Below are 24,702 nucleotides of genomic sequence, written 5' to 3' on the forward strand. Positions count from 1 at the left end.
AAAAAAAAAAAAAAAAAACAGATGAGATCTTAATTTCTCATGGTCATTCATTTTTGAAGAAAAATGTAGAGAATTGTGCTAGAACAGTTAATGTTTTCCAAGTCTTTAGCATAAAATCAGGAACTATTGATGTGTTAAGGACAAACAAATTCTGTTCACTAAACCAATGTGTAGAACTCCCACTAGAAACAACACACAACTTAGAACAAAGTTTGTGTGGTAAAGGTGAAAAACTGACAAAAATACAATAAGCTTTTAAATGAAAGTCTTGTTTGTCAGTAGATTCAGTTCTCAGTAAAATTAATTCACTGTGAAATTTCTTCAACACCTTCTGCTTAATGGCCTCATTCTGCACATTCTTGAATCAATACTATTCCAAATTAATCATACTTTACAATGTGGCTTTTTAAATACAAAAAAAAATATGAAGATGCTATGAAAATAAAGCATGTTCCTAAAATTCAGTGTTAAAAACAATGACATCATCATATTTACACCTGATAAAAAGACCACATACTTTTATAGAGTATGCACAGAGGGCAAAATACATCCCAAAGTATCACTTTTCTCTCCTAGCAAACATCCTGAGTTTGACAGCCAAGCAAGCTCAGCCAACTCAGCAAGAACGGGTAAAAATACAAGGAGGAAGCAAAAAACCCAAGATGAGTATTTCTGCATTTGGAAAGAATACCATGTCTAAAGCTCAGATGCTATACTTGCTGGACAGTACAAATATACACGTTGTCCTTAGCCAAACAAAGCTTAGAATGTGAAGAACACTTTCAATCAGGCTGTTCAAGCTTTTTTGGAATTTCAAATTTGTCAGAGGACTTTTAAAAATGCAGATTAAACTAAATACTGTCTGGATAAACCAAATGCAGGGCCCAAAGTTACATCAGTGCAAAAATACGGAAATGAGTYACAGAACTTAATGGAAACTGTTATAAGGCTTTTTTATAACCTAATCATTGAATCCTTAGAATGCATAGCATATGCACCTGTTGGAGGACAAAGACAGAATGAAAAAGGGAAGAAAATTAATCATTCTTAAAGCTTTACCTACAACCTAACTATCAATGTACATAATGTGTATTTTCTGTAAATCTAAATATTTTTATGTTATGTTGTTATATAGGTTACATTTATTTATGAGTAAATTATAGTCATAATTTAGACTCTGTACATAGCCTAGGATCTCTAACGATACAAATAATAAACACAATAATAACATGCTCAGATTACAAATCCAAACACAAAAATACAGAATTTAGAAAAACATGTTAACTTACTAGGAAGTAGCCAAATATTTAGAARAAACAAAGGAAGTTTTTACTTGTTAGGTAAGCTCCCTGGAACTTATTAACTACACATAATTATGGTAATCTTTGGAAAATACAGGGTTTTAGAGCAAACACTTCCAAATCCATTGTCAATCCACCACTGTTTATTTTTGAGCCTTAATAGGTTAGTACTGTAATATAGTAACTCAGAAGATAAAATTAGAATGATTAATTATTACTTACATCACTCTGAATCTGCATCATATTTTTTGATAGTTCCAGGTTCACAGCATCAGGCAAGAGTGTATAATTGTGGATCAGCTGTTTATAGCCAGCGTTTGTAACAGCTTCCTGGGCTTTTTTGGCAGCTGTCACACTGAACATATCCAAGGGAGTGTGATATTTGGTCTTGGTGACTTCATAATCCTTTTTGTATTCACGATCTGATTGCATTTTGGCCACATTCATGTAATGAACAAGTTTAGGATCATCCTGCAGGCTACGGTATCCAACCTGTTTGCCTTTCTCTTTCTCATAAGATTCCTTGTACTTGTACTAGAGATGAAGTAAAAATAAATAAATAAATAAAAGAAAAAAATAAAAAAGTACTTAATGTACTTCAGAAAGGAAAGACTTTTGGTAAGTTTGATACATTGAAATTCAATATTTTAACTGCAATTCATTCTATAAAAACAAAAAATATTTTTCAGACAGCTCTGAATTATTTAGGTCAAAAAGAAGTGGGTTGCTGGATTGCTCAGCTTGTCTTAACCCCTGGCATCTAGCATAGATATACATCTAGATATGCAATAAAAGCCCTGTTCTGCCATTGTCTCTGCCATATTATATTTTACTACCATAATCCTCTAATTCCCAGGCATATTTAGTTTTTAATTAAAACACAAGCACAATAATATGTAATTGAAAAGTGTAAAACATCCAGATAGCTAGACAACCCAACATTCAGACACTGGGGAGAGAGGCAGATGTAAGTGGGTTGGAAGTGATTTTTAGCCTTCTGCTAACACTAGTGAATTTATTTCTGGGTTCCCAATCTCCTTTCATAGCCTGCATCAGATGGCACACTGACCTTTCATTCTGCCAACTGACTGAGATTTGACTACTAATAATCACATTTTTGTACAGCTGTTGAAGGTCATACAAGTAGACCTACAGTTCTCCAGCTGTTATGAATAAAGAAGTTATAAAACAGGAACTTTCAAATAAGCTGGTGCATACCTGAAGTACATTAATTCTCCATATAACAAAGAGCCCCATCTCACCAGCACTTAGCTACATCATGACTCATTTMTGAAGAAACAGCTTTCTTCTGGGGTTCACAAACTTCCAGTACTTTCACAGCACCATAAAAATTTCAATTCTCAGAGATAAGCTTCTCTATTTCACTATATGGATATAGTATGTGCTCTATAGCATAATATGCTGCAGAAGGTTAATGAAACAGATCTTTGTATTTCTCTCTAAGTATATTACACTTACACCACTGGCAATGTTCTGAGAAGCTTTAGCAGCAATAATAGGAATGGCATCTGGTTTCAGATCATACCCTTTGGCAATAGTTTTTTTCCAGTCTGCTTTGTAGTTAGCCTTAGAGGGGAAAAAAGGCACAAGTTAGCAATGTTACAAGTAGTGATTGTAAACAAATTGCTTAAACTCGTATTTTTATTATAGTTGCAGGTATTCAATTTAGTCTGTGCAATTGCAAGGAAAAAAATGACTTCTATACAACTACATTTATATTATGATAAATTACTACAAAGCAATTCAAGACAATCACTTTAATTCATGTAACTAACTCAGTAATTCCTTAAGCATTTTTTGCAATTTTTACACAGAAAAACTCTGTTAGCAGTGCCTTTGCCCTTGCTTAAGCAAAATTCTTTTTTATTTCACTGAACCTGTAGAATTTCTTTTCTGTAACTCCAAAATCAGGACATCTAGTCTTAAGTGACTTAAGTAGTCTGACTGGTTCTTTGTTAGTGGGTAACATCTGGACAGGCTAAAAGTACTTGACAGCTTCTACAGCATGGGATAAAGGGAGCTGTCAGCTTTTGCCCAGTTCCTAGAGGTCTGATAATACCACCAAAAATTTATTATTACAAAAGCAATAAAGGTGATAATTGTCAGAGGAGATCTCTACAGTGTTGGAAGGATGTAAGAAGTCGCGAAAAGCAGGCAGACTACTAACTGAATGGTGGAGAAGAAGCATTACATATCATATCTGTACACTAGGTAAGTTAATTTCCTTTGAAAGCCCAGCAGCAGGAAACACTGTACACAGAACTTGCACAACTTGCCTATGTAATATGTGTTTTGCAAAGAAAGAGATGACATAAGTCCCCAAACTTACAGGGATTTGAATAATAAAAGATATGCTAGATTTCTTATTTAGTCCATCCAAACACTTTGGCAAAAAGCACCAAAATGTGTTTATAATCATTAGTACTCAGAGAAGCACTTTAAAAWTTTGCTTAACAAGGATAAAACCTATTAACTTCTAAAAGCAAGAGTTCAGCTGAATTCACATCTGCATTTCTGTATTCAAATACAGTAGCACAAATAAATAAAAGGCTATTTTTCTATTGAGTGATAAATGTATTATTGAACAAACTATTGGTTTTATGCTCACATCACTCAGATTGAAGGCATTGACCCTGGCTTGAATAAACTGTGGAACATCAGGATCCAGAGTGTATTTGTGTTTTACTTTTTCACCTTCCTGCTTATATGTTACCTGCAAGGAAGAATAAATAACATATTTGTCCACAATATAAGGCAGGTAATATGACTGTTAACAAATAGGCAAACTAATAATGCTTAATTCTTACCAACAAATGGTAATTTACTTCTTGTACAGTTTTTAGAATTTAAATATTTTTAAGATGGAATATCAGTTATTTTATACATTTTTTATTTATATATATATATATATATATATATATATGCACAGTAAAAAAAATAAATGACTATACTGCATAAATAATGAAAAATGTCTTACATCACTCAGTTGCTTGGTATTGTGCTGAGCTAAAACCATTGGTATCGAATCTGGTATACTTGTAAATTTGATGGTGTCTGGGTGCTGACGGTATTTCTTCTCATTTAGTGCATCTCCAGCCTTTTTAGCTTTTTCAACATCCAGAGAACCCAGAGGACTCCATCCAATACCCTTGAACCAGCTGTTATAGTCTTGTTTGTATGCATTCTGAAGGAGAGAAAGCCAACATGGACCAAGATTTTCCCACAGAATTACAATCTTTCCTTTTAACACCATAATCACATAGTCTAGCCATTGAGTTCTACATTAGCAGGAAACACTTACATATTCTTAAAGTGAACAGAGTTTTTAAAACTTCTCTGATTTTGCAAGAATGAAAATTAGCTACTGTAATTTTTCCTTCATGATTCATTTCTTATAAACAGTGACATCCCTTTAGTATTTACTAAGCTCTTTTTCACTTACCCAGGTGAAAATTTTCACTTTACGATGTCTATATATCATGACTGAATTTGTTCTGTTTTGCAGCAACGTCTAATGGACTTGGCCTTATACAGAGGTTTACAGGGCAGAGACTCTTCTACTTCTAGGGAGCCAATTGGAATGTCTTTGATCCAGATATTACAATCTGCTTTGTAGGCATTCTTACCAAAAAGTGAAAATAATATTTAAAAAGCTAGAATTCAGGAACCTCTCCTGAGTCTCCATAGTTTTCGCTTGAGGTGCCTCAACAAATTCTGTTCAAAGGAAGTTATACTTACATCACTCTGAATCTCCATCATGTTTTTGGTCAACTCCAAGTTCATTGCATCTGGTAAATAAGTATAGTGGTGCAGGAGGTTCTTGTAATTAGCATTGCTGGCAATCTCTTGAGCCTTCTTGGCAGCCACAACATTGACCATATCCAGTGGGGTATTGTACTTAGTTTTTGTTTTCTCATAATCTTTCTTGTACTCTCGCTCRGATTGCATCTTGGCTACTTTCATATAATGAACCAGTTTCGGATCATCTTGGAGGCTCTGGAAGCCAATAAGTTTACCCTTGGCAAGTTCATAGCCTTTTTTATAGTTAACCTGTTAAAAGCAGAACAGAACACAGAGAATATCATCTTAAGTGCAGTAACTTAGCAAAAAGTAAATTAAAAGCAAAACCACGCTTACGTTTTTTTACAAAGAGTATCCCTCACATATAAATCAGTGACCTATCCAAAACTATCATAATAAAACCAGACATGTATCTCTTTACAATTCACTGCTATACAAATATCAGTTAATTAATTTACACAGTACTATTACTTCAATTATACYGATCAGAAAAGGGAAAGGAGTCCTAAAATACTAAGGTCTTCCCTGAGGCCATCCCCAAGAATCTACCCCAAAATCCAATGATATCTTAGAAGGTTTTTCATCTCATTTAGGATCAAGCCTATAATCAGGGACAGAGAAAATTCAGGGGTTCATTGCTCATGAAGCTGTCACTAGTGACATAGTCCTCATAATTTTCCTCAATCATACTGGAGTGCAGGATATTTCATTTAYTCCCAGAGAATTACATAATGGGACAGCCTTTTCTAAGTGTAATTATATTATAAAAATACTTTAGCATAGCAAAAAAACCAATAAAATTTAACGGTGTTAATTAAGGTTAATCTACGTTTAGATAAAAAGTGCAATAACATACCCCATAAAGGAAATAAAGAAGTTAACCTTCAGATATCATAAATAAATACAATCGCAAACATTGTTYATGTAAATTCTTCTGAATTGAACACTTCCTTGAAGAAGGATGTACTTACATCGCTGACAGCCTGTCTAGCAGCCTTGGCAGCTCTGATAGGAATAGCATCACTTCTTAGATCATATCCCTTTGATTTTAATTCTTCCAATCCAATTTTGTAGTAGTTCTAAAAGAAAAGGTGAWTTTGGAATGAACAGTTTCTAGCTAATTGAATCTTAAAAATATAAGCTGAATCAAGAGCTCTGGATTCAAAATATACTTACATCACTAATATTATAGGCATTAACTTTAGCCTGGATAAACTGAGGCACATCTGGAGGAAGGTGGTACTTGTGAATAACTTCTTCACCTTTGGATTTATACAGTACCTGCACAGAAAATCAAAGAAATAAATTTGGCAACCCAATGTTTATAACCTACAAATACTTAATCATGTTGATTTATACAGCTTAAATATTTCATTTTACCTCACTCATGAAGAAAGACAGAGATGGAATACTAGTCCTTGCCAAGTGAATGGTATAAACCACATTGACTTAACTGGTGCAAAGAATATATTAAGAATGATGAACATAAGCACAATTGCACACCTACATACTGAAACCTAATATGAACGGTCATTTGAAAAATTAAAAAAAAAAAAAAAAAAAAAAAAAAAGATTCCCAGGTGATCTTCTGCTAGAACAGAACTGCATACACACACACTCACATATTTCATTTCAGGAGTTCTCTTAAAACCAGATGACTAAGTGAGGGTGGCAATAGTGCAGAAATGGATAGTCTCAGAGTATAACAATATATGAGTCATAAGAACTGGATAGGTTTGCTAACTGCCTCCAACAAACTTCGAAAAACAGAACCATTCGGATTGTTAGAGATGACAACAACAACTGAATCAGGGCATGATTAGTTCTACAGAGGCTTCAGTTTAGGGCTTCAGGTAATTAATAAATATATTATATCCACACATGAATCAAAAATGTCAAAACTTACATCACTTCTCTGAGCCTGGTTGATTTTAGCCTGAACCATAACAGGCTCATCTTCAATCTGTGTAAACTTAATGGTGTCTGGATGCTGGCGATACTTTTTCTATTCAGAAAAGAAAAAAGTCATATTATATTTCCGAATGGATAAAAAGAGATTTCATTATAGCTCTAACACATCTATTTATTAAAATGTACACAAGCATAAGTTAATATATTCATTTATTAGGCTCTTTCCTACTCCTTGATGTTAATCATATGTCATTAAACAGACTTAGTAACTGGAGTATGAAACTCTATACCATCTAAAAATTAGGCACCTGGAGAAAAGGTGGTATTTACAAGGTTGACGTAGGTGACTAATTTCTATAAGCTGAACATAAAAAAGTTAGATCTTCTAATTACAGCATTCATAACATTCAGCATAATAAACCCTAGGATATCTAATCCAGACAATAGAAGTGTTGATAAATATTCCATGAAATTCTGAGTATTGCTAGGATTTAGACATCTGAGGTCCATAATTAGGTATCTTTGTGAAATTAGATTCACAGCTTAAATCCACTGCTTTATTTATGTGACTACGTCTTACATTTAAGTACAGGTGACTAGATTTTTATTTTGATCCAGAGAATCAACAGCAGATCTCAGCAGAAGTGCCAGTGGATTTTTTGTGTTTTAACTCCAAAGACTGCGTATGTAAAATGCATATATATATATATACACATATATATATATATATACACACACACACATATATATACATATACATACATATATATACATACATATATATATATATATATATATAAAAATTGTCATAGGCTAGGACTGAGCCCATAAATATTTCTCATTTAGTTAATGAATGACAAAGAATATTTCACATTAAAAGACAGTATGATAGATACAGCACAGAGTCTCTCATTGCTTTTTCCCTCCCAAAGTGCTCTCAACTGAGTAAGAATTTGGTTATACTAGATTTCATTACCTCATTCAGAATATCTGAAGCTCTCTTAACCTTCTCTACTTCTAGGGATCCCAACGGTATCCAGCCACAGCCTTTCATGTCACTATTGTAATCAGATTTATACTCATTCTGGAAGAGAAAGAGAAAAACATGAAGTCCAGTCTGAAGATTCCACATGTCTGAATTACCTATACAAAACTATTTCAGTAGTTTTCACCAGTAGAAAGCTTAAACCTTAAAACTTTAATACCAAATCAATTGAATTGATTTTATGTAAAAGTCAAGGGAAAACCATGGAAACATCCAGCTTTAAGAGAGAAATGTCCAAAGATTGCTTGAAGATAAAATCTCTGTTCTCCCTTTATCCCAAGGATACAACAATCCTTGTTAAAATTAATGGACATAAGTATATGCACTGCAAAGACGTCAGAATATTTAGCTTGTGTGCCTTTAAAAATATGGACTTTAGTGTTGTGTTTGCCTTTCCAGTCTGGTCATTTCTCAGTGATAAATTGTTTGAATGTCAAATTACATATGAAAATACTGTGATTCATAAAAGCTATTTTCTTGTCAAGATTAACAAATTACAGAGGTTTCCAAAAAGAATTTTGAACCAAGTTTGCACAGATATTGTATTCTTACTCAACCCAGAACAAAGAATGTGTTGTATTCACATCAATACACAACATCAGAAGTTCAAATTTTGAATTTTTTCACTCTACACATAGTACTTTGCTAATATGCTCCAGCTTTACACTGTACAAAGCTGGTTGATACAGATTTAACTGTAATATTTCCACAGGCAATTGCACTGTAACATGTAGACATACCTTTACAATTTTTCTACTACTGTTTGTGAAGCTTCTCTGTTAGCTAARCCAGTATGACAGTGAGCCATTTAAATACCTGATCCAAAACATTTAGCTGACTAGTAGATAAGATATAGTTAGTGTAGCTGGATGTCTCCTGTTTTTCCTTGGACTAAGACCTTCTGGAGTTAAAAAGGTTTCCAACTCTACTYGCTGTTTCTGTAAAGGTTCAGTGTTACTAGGAGAAAGTATCTACTGAATTTCTCAGTTTCTTGAAACACGGTAATTAGCTTTGTAAATCTTCAAAGTTCTACAAAACTAATAAAAATACTGGGAAACCCACTGAGACCTCATTACATTCTCAAGATTTAGAAATTTTGCARTTAATATTCTGAAACAATCTATTACTGGTATTAAAACAGAATGAAGTTCCTCTTAATAAGAAAAATAAAACACATTCACTTCTTCTGAAATAAACCATTTGTGACTTCAGAAGAAATGCCAAAAACTAGCACTGCAATAAGAAACAGAATTCTTTTCAAAGTACTCTATATTGAAAATGGTAAGTTCAATTACCTAAAACTTTCCCCCAAAGTTATCCTGGGGCTAGCAAACACAGTAATCACTTTGGAATTGCTGTTTTTAATGAATAAAGAGGAAAACTGAGTTTATTATACATACATATTGAATGAATTCAATAGTGACATTTTAAAGAAATAAACACAAAGAGTAGATGATATTCCTGGTATGCTTCCCTTCACAAACTCCTGAAGTACAAAGCTATGATCACTTTTTGAGAAGCAACGGTTAGACCCTCATACTCTATCTGCTAAATGAGTTTCTCTATAAATATTGCAGCCTCTATAAAATACTGACAGGTTGTGGGGAGGATGTCAACTATCTGGGGTAACTGAGGTCAACAGCCACATGTAAACCAYCTAAACATGGGTAGGGAAGATATATGCATAGGTTATTCATTCATCTRATCCTTTGTTCTCATGTTGTACTCTATTCTTTATTGTTAAGATTTACAATGTTCGTTTTTAAAGGGGTTGTTCTGCTCATGGTATTTATTACTTGTTTGAGCCCCCMAAAAGGGAGTTCTTACACATGGAAATTCACCAGACTCAGTAAGTAATTCTTACTACTCTGTAGTAAGGCATGTAGCCCTCTAACATACTCAGATTGTATCGAGGAATGTCTTCCCAGAGAAGCAAAGATCTATGGCCTACAGCCTCATCAGGGAACATTCAGAGACCAAAGAAAATGTGCCACCCTGAACTACACCAAATAACATTTTAGAAAAAAAAGTCTAAATTTGGGAATCAATTTATAATAGGTTTATCATTGTGCTGCTGAAAAGCAGTCACTATTGTAACTCCCTAGTCCATTCAAACCTATTCAGTAGAAATATTCGGAACACCAGAAAAATAAAGTTAGCAGCTATAAATTAAAGATTCCTACCGATTTCTACTTCTTGCTTTGCAAACCAAACAGCTCATCACTTTTCAGAGCAGACAAAAGTGCTTCTGTTGGCACATATTATTTTCAGCCAGAAATGGTTCTACTTTAGTTACAATGACAACCTGGTCAGTGTTACTACAAACAATAAAATACAAATTCCTTACATCACTCTGAAGACTATAGGCTTTCTTTGCAAGCTCCACATTAACGCTGTCAGGAGGATAAAAGTAAGTATGAGGGATGTTCTTGTAGTCCACATTGCTGGCGATTTCTTGAGATTTTTTTGCTTGAACAACTGGGATCATGTCCAACGGTGCCGTATAGTTGGTCTTTGATGTTTCATAAGCCAATTTGTACTCACGCTGAAAAAGAATTTAAGAAGTATTTTTTGCTACTAGATTAATTCAAGGACAGTTCTATACTCCTCTCAGAGGTTGCTACTTCCTGATACAACAATATGTGCTAGCTATTCTATCTAAACATTCAGAAGTTCAGATAAACTAGAGATACAAAGATTGCAAACAGACATAATTATTAAAGGCAGGGTATAATTATGTTTCTCAGATATAAACTATGGATTATTTATTTTCATTAAACCAAATTTTAAAACTGTGTTATCTGCAAATGTAGCATGTCCTGCATTACTGCCTGGCAGAGTACAAACTGACATACAAGTCCAACACTTGTTTCTGTGTTAGACTCAAAGATGTGTTAATTCATGACACACAAGTTTAAGGACTAACTTCAGTAGGTGACAGAGCTGGTAGATTTTCACAGTTTTTGTGTTCTATCCACGAGAGAGGAAATGACACATATTATTTTACTAGTGTATTATACCATATGAATAGAAATTAATACACAGTAAATTTGAACTGAACACTAAAGGAACCCAGAAAGTGTTAGCAAGAAGAGAGCAGAAATTACCAGCTGTGTGAACTTTGACTTCAGAACAAAGGCATCACACAACGTAAATAATAGGAAGAATGGCAAGAGTGGATGACAGATGGGTCTATTCATACATTAAAGCTCTTAGTAACCTGATCTGACCTGATAGCTGACTCTGCTTTGAGCAGGACATTGGACTAGATGACATAATGAGGCCCCTTCCAACCTGAATTATCCTATTATCCTATGATTTTTTTTAACGTAGATTTTCCTTATAATAGAAAGATTGTTCCTTCATGTCTGTAAAAGACCTAGCCTACAAACCAGAAATGAATAAATAGGAGGAATAAAACAAATTAGTATAAGGATCTTACATCACTCTGCTGTTTGGCCACTTTCATGGAATGTAGTATCTTGGGATCATCATGAACACTCAGGGCTCCAACCATCTTCCCTTTACTCTGCTCATATGCTTTCTTGTATTCCACCTGCACAGCAAGAACAAAAAAGTTAAACCAAGTTCCATTTAAAATGTAACCTGAAAAAGCTATCAGAGTCAAAAGACATACTTACATCACTTGCAATTTTATTGTGAGCCTTAGCTGCAAGAAGTGGAATTGCATCAACTTTGATTTCAAACTGCTTATCTTTAGACTTTTCCCATTCATACTTGTAACAATTCTGGAAAAATACACAAAAATGCTTAAGTCATAAGAATCTAATTAATTCAAATGCAACTAGATATTAAATACAAAACAGCATTTTAAACTATTGCCAGTAGTTCATATTACAAATTAACATTATGCTTATTTTGACTATGACACAAAGAATAATGCACAAAGACTACTATAACTTTCCTAGCAATGTGAAGTATCTTTGCAAAGGGTATTTTGAGTATAAATATAAATTAATCCCATTTCGCAGCCCCTTAATATTCCCAGAAGAATCATTTTWACAAGACCATTTTCTCTGCATTTTTACATAAAACATTAATGTTTATTATATTTATTAATATAATATTAAGACTACATTAACAATTATTGCATTATGTCAGTTATGTCTATCTACTGAATTTTACCTGTGTGTGAACTATTTTAATTGCTTGGAGTTTTTGAAGGAATCCTAACATTTATTCTTACTGTCAACTTAATTGATTATTTGTACCCCGCGTTCCTACACAAAGTGTTTTGCTTTGAACAAATCTTGCTATGTACAGTACACTATAAAATTAATACTTACATCACTAATGTTATATGCATTGACACGAGACTGGAGGAAAAACGGAGCATCTGGTGGTATAGARCATTTGAACTTCTCACTTTCATGTTTAGCTTTGTACTTCAACTGAAAAACACAGTAAGATAATCATTTAGGAAAGGCAGAAGTCAATCTTAGTTGAGAGGTTAGAATAGAAGTGAACAACGGGACAAAATTTGGTTTTTGTTAGAAATATCACTGTACTTCATATTTTGACTATTTTCTTACCAAAATAAAGATATAACCTAATTTTATTGGTGAAATCCCCAGACAATAAAACCTAGGGTTCACTCAGCTTACTAGTACCAGCTTCATTTGGAACAGTATCAATTAGCATCAATTAAGGAGCTGATTTTYTCCTACAAAGACATATTATTTTTTGATTCAGTCTTTCATCATTAAATTAATGGATTCAAATTACAATTAAGTCACAAGCGAAAAGTGTCTCACTCTGGTTCTAGCCCATACTCCAAACAAAACTCATTTGAAAACAGTTGCTCAGCTGAGATCAATGATTAGAACAGCTCAGGTGGTGTATTCCAGGACTGAAAAGTATTGATTAGCAGAACTGTTTGTTATAAACTTACACCATACCTGGCCTCTGTGTGTCTGGATCTAACTGACTCATAAAAGCAGAAAGTCAAATCATTCTAATCTGTTTAACAGTCTCAGGGTTTTGTCACAATTTTATTTAACCATTACTCTGTTACTAACACAAGGAGAAACAAAATCAAAGATTCACACTGTAGTTGTTTGTAGTCAGTAAATACAGAGGTTTGTTTTCACGGGAAACTGTACAATAAAATTTAGCAGTTCACAGACGCATAAACTACATAGTTTAGACATTACATGTAAAAAATAGTGGTATTTTTATAGAGCCACTGGACAATTTTGATAATGCTTCTAAAATCTTAAGTAATTATAATTTGAGACATGTGATAGAGAATCGTAACAGAACCAACGCTGAATATTCACATACAGCCTGTCACAAGGGGTTCTATTCTGGTGGCTCATGTTCTCCAGTGGGAGAAGTATGACTCTTCTGCCTACAGATTTTGAACTTCTTTCACCCCATCAAATCATCTGTGCTGATGAAACACTATTTAACCACAAACATTTATCCCCAGATGAAGAACAACTATTTCAGATTAATAAACCAACTGCTAAATGATGTAATTGATTAATAATTTTCAATTGTAAAATGGGCTCATAGAGGCCAAATTCCTTTCTCTTTACAGAGACTACAGGTAAAATAAAAGTAAAATGACAACATGACTTACCTTAAAATGGAATTTAGTTTATAAATACTTAGTCTCTTTATACTGGCCATATCATATTTAGATCATCATTGGATTGACCTCTGCATTTCACTATCTCTGAGAAACCAAAGGAATTAGTCTATTTTTCAATATTTTTGATATACTGCCTTCCCATTCAGTCTTCTAATGTATTTGCCATTAAGCAGCAATTTTTTTCGGATACGAGGGTAAAGCTACTGTCTCTTTTTTTAATACACACTAGAAACACAGAATCATGTAGATTGGCAAGGATCTCTGGAGAACTCTAGTTCAACCTTCAAACACAGCAAGTCCAGTAACAGCAGGTCATGCAGGACCTTTTTCAAGTGAGTTTCTATTATCTCCAAGGATGGCGATCCCAGAGCCACTCTGAGCTACCGTTCCAGTGCTTGACCCCCCTCGAGGTATAAAAAAGTTTTCCTAAGGTCTATCAGAATTATGTTCCCACTGCCTTTTGTCTTTTCACTGTGCATCATCAAGAACACCGAGGCTCCATCTTTTTCTGGCTCCACCTCAGAGTCATTAATGAAGACATTAAGTAGCATTAGCGCCAGTATTAATCCCTAAGAGATGCCACTGGTAACCACTCAGCAGCTGGACTTTGTACCTCTGAACATCACACGCCAAAGATTAGCCAGGTTTCCAACATATACAGAGATTAAAAAAAAAAAAAAAACACACATACACACCCTTGATAAATACATATGGACTAAATCCAGAACTCCAGATCAAATAATTTTTAGGGAGGCTTGAAATTTGCAACACGATCAGAATGTGTGACTCCAACTTACCTCCATTTTAATTACTATAACCTCTGAATCCTGCACTGGATCTTTCTTAGCACAGATRTCATAGAAATCACATAAGAGACACTGCAATATTTTCTACCGGACATATGGAAACTTAAGATATGAAAGTGTCCTGATTGTTTAGTAAGTTTACTTACATCACTTAGCTGTTTGCTATTGATCTCTGCTTGCTTCTGCACTGGAGAGTCTGCCACTTGAGTAAATTTGATTTGATCAGGATGTTTTTTGTAGGTATGCTAAAGAAAAATAGTTAATATGTTTACAGTTTACATACATAAGCAAAACTTTTTACTAAGACAGTAATGTGGCATCACTTGAGACAGCTGGCAGTTACAGCATAGGTGAAGATATACTTTGTTCTATTCATTTGTTCTYATATTACTTAACAAAATCAGAAAGCAAAAACATTTTTAAAGCATTTACTGTAAAAAATACATAGACTTAAGGAGGCAGATGTTCATTCTACATTTTAGTACTGCTCCTCTGACTTTATGTTTTTATTTGTTAAAAAAAGATTGTGCTGTATCTGTCTTGATCACTAGATGTCACAAAAGACTTCTAAAATATATATCAGTTTGGCTTTTAAGAGTCGAATGCGCTAAAAAGATGAAATTCAAAATCACAGAAGTTAACAGGCATTACTCAAGAGTTCTACAGGGCTTAGGAGAGGTCATTCCCATAATTGACTACTTGGTAGCCACTACTTACATCTTTACACTGATCTAACTTCTTAATAGCTTCATATTCTTGGGTTATAGTCTGAGGGAAATAGCATTTTGACTTATCCTCCTCATAATCTGCTTTGTAATTTTTCTAGAGATAAAAAGAACATTCAGTAAGAAAGCAAAATTGATCTTTCTTTGAAATGAAAATATGATTTGGAGAACAGAACCAGTGCCATACTTACATCACTCTTCATAGCTTCAACTTTCATACAATGTGTATGATATGGGTCCTCATAGCTCCCTAAATAGTGTCCTAAAATATTCTTTTGATATGCATCTTTATATTTTACCTAGGAAAATAATCACAAATAGATAAGCAAAAGTAATTAAGAGTGTCAATACTGAAATTCACAAGTAAATGCAAAAATACATACATCACTAAAATTTTTCAGTACACTATCAGTTTGAAACTTTGGAGTGTCACAATAATTCATGCTTGTTCCTTTTGATTGTTCATAGGCTTCTTTGTATAATTTCTGCAAGAGAAAATAATAACAATGTAGAAGATTTTATTGAAACTAATTCACAATGTATTAAAAATAACAACATTGAGTTCCAAAGCAGGGATGTATACCCTGATATTTCCATGTGTTCAGATCAAGGTCATAAATTTCACTGAATTATAAAAATAAAGAAAATAATCAAAACTAATTTCAAAGTCAAATTCTTTCCAAAAAAATCGCAGTATTTTAATCATGTAGCTCAATATATGCCAATCTTCYAAGAAAATTATGGTAATATTATGGCAATATACAATAAAATAGTGCAGGAAAATCTATTCAATTAAATTATTTTTGAAATTATTTTTCATATTTGTTATAGCAATAGTACTTGTTAACTTGAATGTTAAACATCAAATTGTTTGTGATGCCACTTGCATTTATGAGGACTGTATTCTTTATTAGAAATTTGAAAGCCAGATCACATGTACAAAGGCTCTACCTAACATTCTTAAGATCAGAAAAAGAAGGCAGACTGCTCAGCCAGTTTTTCCACTGTCATCATGAGCCTTGTGCATAGATTGCAAAGAAAAGCTTTCCCATAACATTGAAAAATAGATGGTACATTTTTTCCCAATTATTTTTTTTAAAACTTTTTCTAGCCACTCTTAGGATTATAAGAGAAGACAGCAAGGTCTGACTCACAATTTTTGAGCTTCTGACACTGAGAAATATGAAACCTCTTTCCATATAGATGAAAACAGGAAGAAGAGATAAATCAAGAAAGCCATTACACCCTTGAAGCGAGTAAAAAGAATGCAATAAGAATGAATATGTGAAATTATACATGTTTTATCACTGTTGACATCATGTGAAGTTCCTTGAAGTAGTAAGGGAAGAATTGTCATCTCCTGATCCATTTTTCACAGGGACCCAAATGCCCTATATAATAATTAGCTATTCTCATAATATACCACAACTATTTTCATATTCTGCTATGGAGAACTGACTCCCTAGCTACAAAAGACCTACTGTTCTGGTTACTTGTATCTCATATCTATAATACTAAAAATGCTGAGAGATCCAATGGAGAAGCCTTATAAAGAAATTGTTAGTTTTGTTTTATTGTACGTGACTGAAAATAATCCAACTGAACTTTGATAATACTTACATCACTCAACATATTTCCTGCAGCTTTTAATTGCCTCAGCAAAGGGTTCTCTGTAGCAGGAAGTACATTATAATCTGCAATAGCTTTGTTCTTTTCATAATCTGCTCTGTATTTTATCTTTAAAAAATAAAAATAAAAAGCGTGAGGTTTTAAAAATCATTTATTCAGAATTACGAGTTTTTATGGTGTCAGTTAGAGAAAGAGCATGATCCCCACTACGCTCATTAGCACCAGGAGAGGGTAACACTCAGCTAAGCTGCTGCTTAGCTGTTTCTAGGGAGCAGGCCAACAAAGCTTTCCTCCATTTAACAGACAATACTGAAAGCCAAACATCTACTGACCTATYATCTTGAATATTTCAGGAAAATACTCTTCCTGTGATTTTTAATTGATAATTTAGCACAAGAAAGGACCAACAGAGTGCAGAGAAGACTAGGTGGGAGGCAGGGTCACAAGATAATCGTTTAATAGCTACGAAGTAGGTTCCCCCTCCAAGTCCCTCTTCAAATACATCCTGATCTTTCAAGTGTTGGTCAACATCTCAAAATAGTCATATTCTTCAAATTAACGACACAAGATTATCCCTGTCTTTGCTGATACATATACCATTATGGAAAATGTAGAAGTCAAACAAAATCTGGACTTTGAACAAAAGATATGTCAACATGACATCACAGAGATATACTGAGTAAAGACAAACAAATAWGAAAATACTGAGCCAGTCAGCTACTTTAAGATGGTCTTGGTTAATATTATTGTCTTACTCTACCTAAAAATCCGGCATATATCATGATCAGAGTGAACAATGAAGAAAATTCTGCTCACAGAAGTAAATTCTACTTTGTGGGTACTGTTGCTGAAGGTTGTAAAAATGGCTAGGAGTCATTAGAAGCTTTGCAATGTAATGCATAGAAGAATAAATTTTTTGCAGGTAGGAAAATACTTTTGACATTCAACAGAACAGCTTCAGTACAAACTGGCGTGACTTCAGAACTATACTCAAACTAAACTAATGGATGCACGCTTAACATACCTTACTGACATTATTTCCAAGTCGCTTATTTGCTTCATATTCTGGAGTTTCAGTCTGCATAAAGTAGATTTGGTCTTTCATGCTCTCAAAGTCTTCCTGGTATTTTCTCTGTTAGGAAGAGAGAAGTATAGATAATAATGTATCAAATGCACTCACATTATAAATTAGTCATCCATAAAGTAGCTTAAATAGAAAAAGAGAAATACCACAAATGGAGCAGGCAAAATGAGCCAGTCTTTTCCAAGTTAATATAAATAGAAGTTGCACATTTCAAGACTTTCTGTAAGAATTAACTTACCATACTTAAATTTTCTGAATTCATTTTTGCAATTGCAACATCATAGCATGGAGTTTGACTCCACTTGCCTTTGATCTTCTTCTTATAGTCTTCATGGTAGTTAATCTATAATGAAATGAAATAAATAAAATCAATCCTCAAAATATTAACTAAATTAAAGCATCAGCATCCTCAGAWACAGCTCAGTTTTCACATGACAGACCTGTTTTAAAAAGTCTTCCTTTTAACATTCTTTTATATCCACCTTATAACCACTTTACCAGCTATTGTCAAAAACACCTTAAATATGATTTGACCTAATTACTTCAGTATTCAGTTATCCCTCTCGGTACCTTCTCTGCTTAAATGGATGAATGGATGAAATAAATCATCTATTCTGAAAGACAGCAGTTACTAACAAGAAATTTTATCCACGGAATATCACTAACATATTCCTTTGGCTGAATTATGTTTTTCTCACTAGTCACATAATATGCTCCATTAAAGCGGAATTTACCATTACTACTGCTGAAACTTGTTACAAAGCATACTTGGACAACCCTGTTAATACAGGGATCGCCTGACAGATGTGACATCTACTGGACAACATTTAAGCTCATGGAAATCAAGTACCAACTATTTCAATCAACTTTTCCTGTTTAATAACAAAATGTCTGCCCGAGTTTTGACTGAATGTTCCAAGTGCATTTTCAGACAGTTTCTTTGCTCATCACAAAAGATGTAATTTCTGCCATGCTATTTCAATTGTTACTCCACAAGTAAAGAAAATTCATGTCAAAAAAAACTCTTATAAATTCTTAGATTTTATTAAATTAGAGATACATATATCTTACTGCCTATATTTTATTCATGTCAAAGAATGATCATCTTCTTGCTTTTCCTACATCTAAAACTCTTCTTTAATGCCAATTTAGCTTTTCAGCTATAGAATTAGGTTTGAGTATTATTATGTAAGTGAAATACTACCTTCTTTCACCTTCTAATTGAGTTCATTACTATATTCTTCTAGTGGTTTTACAACCATAATGGAGTATTGTAATTCTGTAGTCGTAAATAGCAGATAATTYCCAATACACACCAATAAAATCATGTATCTCCTCCTCTTCATCACAGTTAGATTCTAAATTAAGTTAAAATCCTACTTCTGGCTTAAAATACAATGTCACTTAACTCCAGTTACCTCAGTGCAGGTCAGTCATCCTCTATTTCATTTCATCTCCTGCATTCTTCAGTTGTGCTTTATTCCAACTACAGCTAAAATGCACTGGTGAGGACTGGTGTCAGAGTCTTTGTTAATTATGCCACACAGTTACGGAATTTACTGCTGAACATTACTTGTTATTCAGCAGACAAATCACGAAACGGTTATCTAATTTGCCAAACATTTCCACTAATTGATATCCATGAATTTAAGAATACTTGGTATGTGTATGTGTAGAATAATTTGAAACTGAAATGAACATTTAGATGTATTCTATGTCACTGAACTAGGAATCTTCACAGAAGTGGTGTCTAACCTTTCAGCGAAACAAGGCTATTCCTTGTGATCAAGTAACTGACTCTGAAAACATTATATATATTCCTACTTTTTATTATTTACATTTCAAAGAACAGCAAAAAGGGGATGTTGTTTACTATTCTCTCCTGTAAACATGGGAAGTGTAAAGTAGGAGAGGAAAAAAAGAAGGAAAATGGTAAATAATGTATATATATGAGAGGAAAAGAGAAGCAGAAAGAACTTGTGAAATCTAAACTCACTGACATGAACAAAAGTTTTGCATTTCACCTGAGACTGGCTGGGTTTTTCTCTGCTACGTTTCAGAAAGAGAAAAGGTAAAAACTGACTTTTGTCACTGAAAATCAAACGAATATTCATATGAGGTCTGATCTTTTCTTCTTCTCTTTTGCTCTCCCTTTCTTTAGGTAACAATTTGCCTCTCAAACTCYAAAAATGAAATTCCTACATAAGGAAGAGCACTGCATTCTACTTACATCACTGAGTTGCCTTGTCACTTTCTTGGCTAGTTCCACATCAGGTGGATCTGGCAGAGAAGTGTATTTAGATTTTCGTTCATCATGACCTTTTTTGTAGACAATCTGAAAAAATGAAAGAAGTCAGCTTTTACACTGTCTGCTAATAAGTAACAGAGTATTTACTCCAAATCCTACTAATGCCATCATTAACAAAAGTAGTTATATTCACAGCTGCTGCAGTGTAAACTCTTTCAACCAATGTATTCTGGARGACTCCTGAGAAATTTCTCAGTAAGAGACAGTGAAAAAGAGCCAGCTTTCCGTGAAAATTTTTAAGTATATTAACATTATTGTCATGATACATATGAACAAGTGAAGCTCTGGATATCTTCAAAACTCACTGAAATGTTTAAGGTGTGTTTTTCATCAGCAAATCACACAGCCTGACAAATTCCTGAGATGCAGGCTTATAGAATTACAACAGAGAACTGGGCTTCTAGCCAAATACGGGAGTTTCTTCATGTTTTCTGAGAGATATTTGAGGTCTTCTTATTGGCTATCTCAGAAGATCTTTAATAAATTGATTAATTCATCCATAACTCAGCTTCAAATTGCCAATTCCTGCCAGTTCTCTACACAGAGTAGACACTTTTCTGTAAGAATAGAAGTACTTTCAGTGCCAACAGTATATATTTATGTACTTTTATCTCCTGTTCCATTACAAAGATTTTACACCTAGTCTAAGCACACCTCTAGAAGTCTACCAAGTTACACTGCAACATTCCTGTGCTGCAAGGGACAATCAGGCTTTCATATTTACATCACTCAGAGCCTTTTGGGCCTGTGCCACCCTCCTGAGCTCTGGACTGTCATTGTATGGATAGAATAATGTTTTATCTCCTTCCCAGTCTTCTGTATAGAGTTTCTGAAAAACACAAAAATGCCAAAATATTTATTATGAAATAACCTCTGACTTGAAATGCTTCTTGCACTTCAGCTCCTCAAACATGTGATTTTCCTTACCTTACTAAACATTGCTGTATTTTTTATTGCATTCACAAGTTCTGGAGCATCTGGTGGAAGTAGGTACTTGTCTTTATTCTCCTCCCAATTCTGTTTATATAACACCTGGACAATAAATCCRCGTGATGTTTATTGTATTATTGGGAAAATACATTTGCTAACAAACAGACTGCTTTAAAGATTTTTTTGAAATGTAAGTCTCAAATCAGTGCCATTTAAAGATATTAGCWACAGGAAACATCAAAGACTATGAGACGTTTTTTTACTGCTTTGATCAACTCTGCTATCTCTTCCTGTCCTTCTAAATTGTTCTATAAACATTGTTTCAGCACCCTGAGCTCAAAATCCTACTCATATTGTTAACTTCATGATCTATTAATGTTCAGAACTCTTCCAAAAAGTCACACCTCACTCACCTTGCTCACTTGCTGTGAGACCTTCTTTGCATGTTCTATATCCTTGGCCTTTTCATCAACATGGCAAATAGTTCTAGCAACTTCACCATCCATGCGGTATTTAACCTAGATCAATGCATATCAAGAAACAATTATTTTTACATCAAAAACCGACATATTATTTTAAAGTAGACTATTGTTATTTTGATGCTTAACAAAGTAAACACCCAAAACTTGAATTCAATACAACACTTAGGCATATGATCAGCCTTTACCGCAGACTAGCTGTTCCTTAGAAATGAAGCCTATGGAAACATGGATTTTGTGAACTGAAACATGCAGTTTTAAGATAGTGTCAAGACCTACGAATCCTAGTTAGAGGTAGTGCCCTTCTGTAGTTATGGAGTTGTTTCTAAGAATACTCCTACCCTGCAGAATCAAAGAGGGGGGGGAGAGGAGGGGAGGGGGAGGGGGGAGAGAGGAAGGAAGGGAGGGAGGGAGGGAGAGAGGGAGATCCCTGTGCTAGTGCACCTGCATTACTCAGTCAATTACCATGTGAACACTGGCTATAGTCACAAAAGCAGTATAGCCCCATTACCACGACAAGCAAGTAGCTTGGTCACAGAATCATTCTAATGCAATTACACCTCCCCCTGCTTGAGAGCAGGCGCAGTCAGCATTAGCTCGTAGATTGCTGCATCTAATTCCTAAATACCTCCTAAATCAGGAAAGAGGTAGAATTTAATAAATCTCACATCCTGAACACGGGTTTGGTTAGGTGACTCCCTGCTCACCTTCAGGGGTTCCCATTTTCAGGCACTTAACTCTCCTTAATTATCGTAGAAAGAATTATGATAACTTTCTATATGAATTTCAGTTTCCCAAGCTGTGAGATATACTGTTGAAAGGGAAACTACAGTTGCTTAAAAGAAAGAGGAGAGAGGAAGAGCTAGCTTCCAGAACTGCGGGCAAGGCATYGTTTTGGCAAATGCACTTGAGCTAGCTTAGGAAAGACCACACTGTGCGATTCCCACAGAGAGGGGACAGAGGGGGAAAATCATCTTGGAAAATCCCATAATAAATGTCAAGATGCATAGAAGTTCACTTTGCAATGCTTGGGGAGTGTAGGCATCATTTTTGCAATATAGTTTTAGAAAACTGACTTTCAGTTGCACTGTGAAAAGCCTCTTTAAACACATTTTAAAAGCAAAATTCTATGGTTATTAATCCAGAGTTTAATTTAACTTCAACAAATACTCATCAGACATATCGTGCATGACGACTGCAGGATGTGGTGTATGCTATATTCAAATTCAGTGATACACACATCATCACCATCTCTCATGCTTTTCTCTGTAACTTCTGATCAGAATTTTTCAAATCTCTTTGGCCAACAGTGAAATTGAACTATTATTCAGCTGGTCRGAAACCTTCCTGAGAGGCCTAATTCCAGCCAAAATCCTAGAACTAAAATTCTTCATAGATTCTGTAGTCCTGGCTCTTGCAACCTTGGTAAAGTTTCTACTATACATTCAGAYTGCCTTATCATAACATTATAAAAAAAACCCCACAAAATTTATTTATTATTTAGAATTATGATTCAATTTTCTTCTTTATTACTCAATAATTTTTCTTATGATAGCTGATACCTACCTCACTGAGCTGGTCTTGTACTTTCTTGATTCGCCGAAGTTCGGGGGTATCAATTGTTGAAGCATATGGCTTTCCTTTTTCTTTTCTAAATTTTTCTTTGTATTTGTTCTGAAATGAAATAAGAACTAGTATGACCAAAACATATCCTAAAGCTATGGCAGAGATTTCTATAGCAATTATTGATTATTGATTCATTTACCTGATAGGCACAGAAATTTTTGGCAGATTACTGAATAATAAAAATTGGCAATTAGATTATTGCAGAGTTAAGCTTACTTTAACCAAATGACTTTCCTCCATCTGACACAATAGATAAAATCTATGTCTACTTTTAGCCTATTTCAGATTACCTCCAACTGATTTTACTCTCTTTGGGAGTTTCAAACTGATGTATTTCCAGATGTTTCACCAGCCAACTTAAGGAGAATATGCAGGTGAGGGTAGCAGTCCTAACTCACACATAAGCCTTTTAACAATGAGTATTTGTAGTTAATAGACATTAAAATTCAGGAGAAGGGAGCTGACTTCATCTGCATCTATCCAGAGCAATCTTTTCTCATTTTTCAAAACACAGTACAGTATTGGTCTACTTTGGTATCCCATGACAGGAATTTAGGTTGGTACTTGTTCCCATACTGTGCACAGGAATTTTTCTTGGATAGACAGACAGCTAGAAAAATATGTYACTATAAAAATGTTGAGGTTTTTGTTCAAATGACTTCACTCTCTTCCTTCACTTGCATATAGTGAAGATACTGGATACACTGTCGGATAGTGCAGGAGTCCTATTAACTGACACCTCTGACAACCTTCTCCCATCTCCCTCAAGGGACTTTTTGTGTCTTAATGATTACCTAATACACTTAGGCAGGAAATGGGCTAAAGATAGGTTGATTCAAAGGACAGTTCCTATTTGAGGTAAATAGCTCTAACACATATCATGAAATTAAGTACAAAAGAAAATAGAACAGTAGTAGGATAGTAGTAGTAGGAGGAGGAGGATCTGCCATGATACCTATTAAATATTTTTTAAATCAATATTACTAAAGAATAAAAGACACAGACTGGACAATTTACCTCACTGAATAAGTCCTTCATTTTATTACTGTGTTGCAGATAAGGTGTCAAAAACTTGGATGGGTCTACTTTCGTCCGTATTGTCCTCTTTCTGACTGGAGGTGCTCCATGCGTAACAGGTTTTTGATGCTGAATAGAAGGCTTTTCATGCTCAACTGTATATATGGTGGTATGGGGACCCGTGGATTCTGTGGTCTCAGTGATCTCAGTGATCACCTAGGAATAAGGAAAAATAATTATTTGCTTTACAATTATAAATCATCATTTTATTGTAAGCATTTCTGAACTCCCCCATCGAGTAAAAGATATCCAAATATTCATCTCTTATACCGTAACCACCTACAATGAAGAAAAACGGTGATGCTTTTCCTACTGGGATTACCCAGTGTGCCCACTAGACAC

The 24,702-nt window shown here is 34.3% G+C and overlaps 1 protein-coding gene across 1 annotated transcript in view; it reads right to left on the reverse strand.

Moving 5' to 3' along the window:
• LOC146591405 (nebulin-like) overlaps positions 1–24,702 on the reverse strand; it is a gene marked incomplete at its 3' end in the record, with an annotated part of 37,994 nt that overhangs the window by 12,843 nt on the left and 449 nt on the right. The window contains exons 2-27 of the mRNA XM_085312962.1: positions 24,301–24,516; positions 23,224–23,331; positions 21,592–21,696; positions 21,176–21,280; positions 20,973–21,077; positions 20,171–20,275; positions 18,179–18,283; positions 17,881–17,988; positions 16,848–16,964; positions 15,611–15,712; positions 15,419–15,526; positions 15,220–15,324; positions 14,649–14,747; positions 12,387–12,491; positions 11,721–11,828; positions 11,522–11,635; positions 10,427–10,624; positions 8,011–8,118; positions 7,030–7,128; positions 6,300–6,404; positions 6,095–6,202; positions 5,061–5,372; positions 4,300–4,506; positions 3,931–4,035; positions 2,781–2,888; positions 1,524–1,835 (exon numbers count right to left, since the gene is read on the reverse strand). Coding sequence (XP_085169088.1) covers positions 1,524–1,835; positions 2,781–2,888; positions 3,931–4,035; positions 4,300–4,506; positions 5,061–5,372; positions 6,095–6,202; positions 6,300–6,404; positions 7,030–7,128; positions 8,011–8,118; positions 10,427–10,624; positions 11,522–11,635; positions 11,721–11,828; positions 12,387–12,491; positions 14,649–14,747; positions 15,220–15,324; positions 15,419–15,526; positions 15,611–15,712; positions 16,848–16,964; positions 17,881–17,988; positions 18,179–18,283; positions 20,171–20,275; positions 20,973–21,077; positions 21,176–21,280; positions 21,592–21,696; positions 23,224–23,331; positions 24,301–24,516 — 3,477 coding nt within the window. The remainder of the gene's footprint in view (positions 1–1,523; positions 1,836–2,780; positions 2,889–3,930; positions 4,036–4,299; positions 4,507–5,060; positions 5,373–6,094; positions 6,203–6,299; positions 6,405–7,029; positions 7,129–8,010; positions 8,119–10,426; positions 10,625–11,521; positions 11,636–11,720; positions 11,829–12,386; positions 12,492–14,648; positions 14,748–15,219; positions 15,325–15,418; positions 15,527–15,610; positions 15,713–16,847; positions 16,965–17,880; positions 17,989–18,178; positions 18,284–20,170; positions 20,276–20,972; positions 21,078–21,175; positions 21,281–21,591; positions 21,697–23,223; positions 23,332–24,300; positions 24,517–24,702) is intronic.

This window comes from Rhea americana, unplaced genomic scaffold (assembly GCF_003343005.1).
Source record: "Rhea americana isolate MKP2758 unplaced genomic scaffold, rheAme1 scaffold_372, whole genome shotgun sequence".
NCBI lineage: Eukaryota > Metazoa > Chordata > Aves > Rheiformes > Rheidae > Rhea > Rhea americana.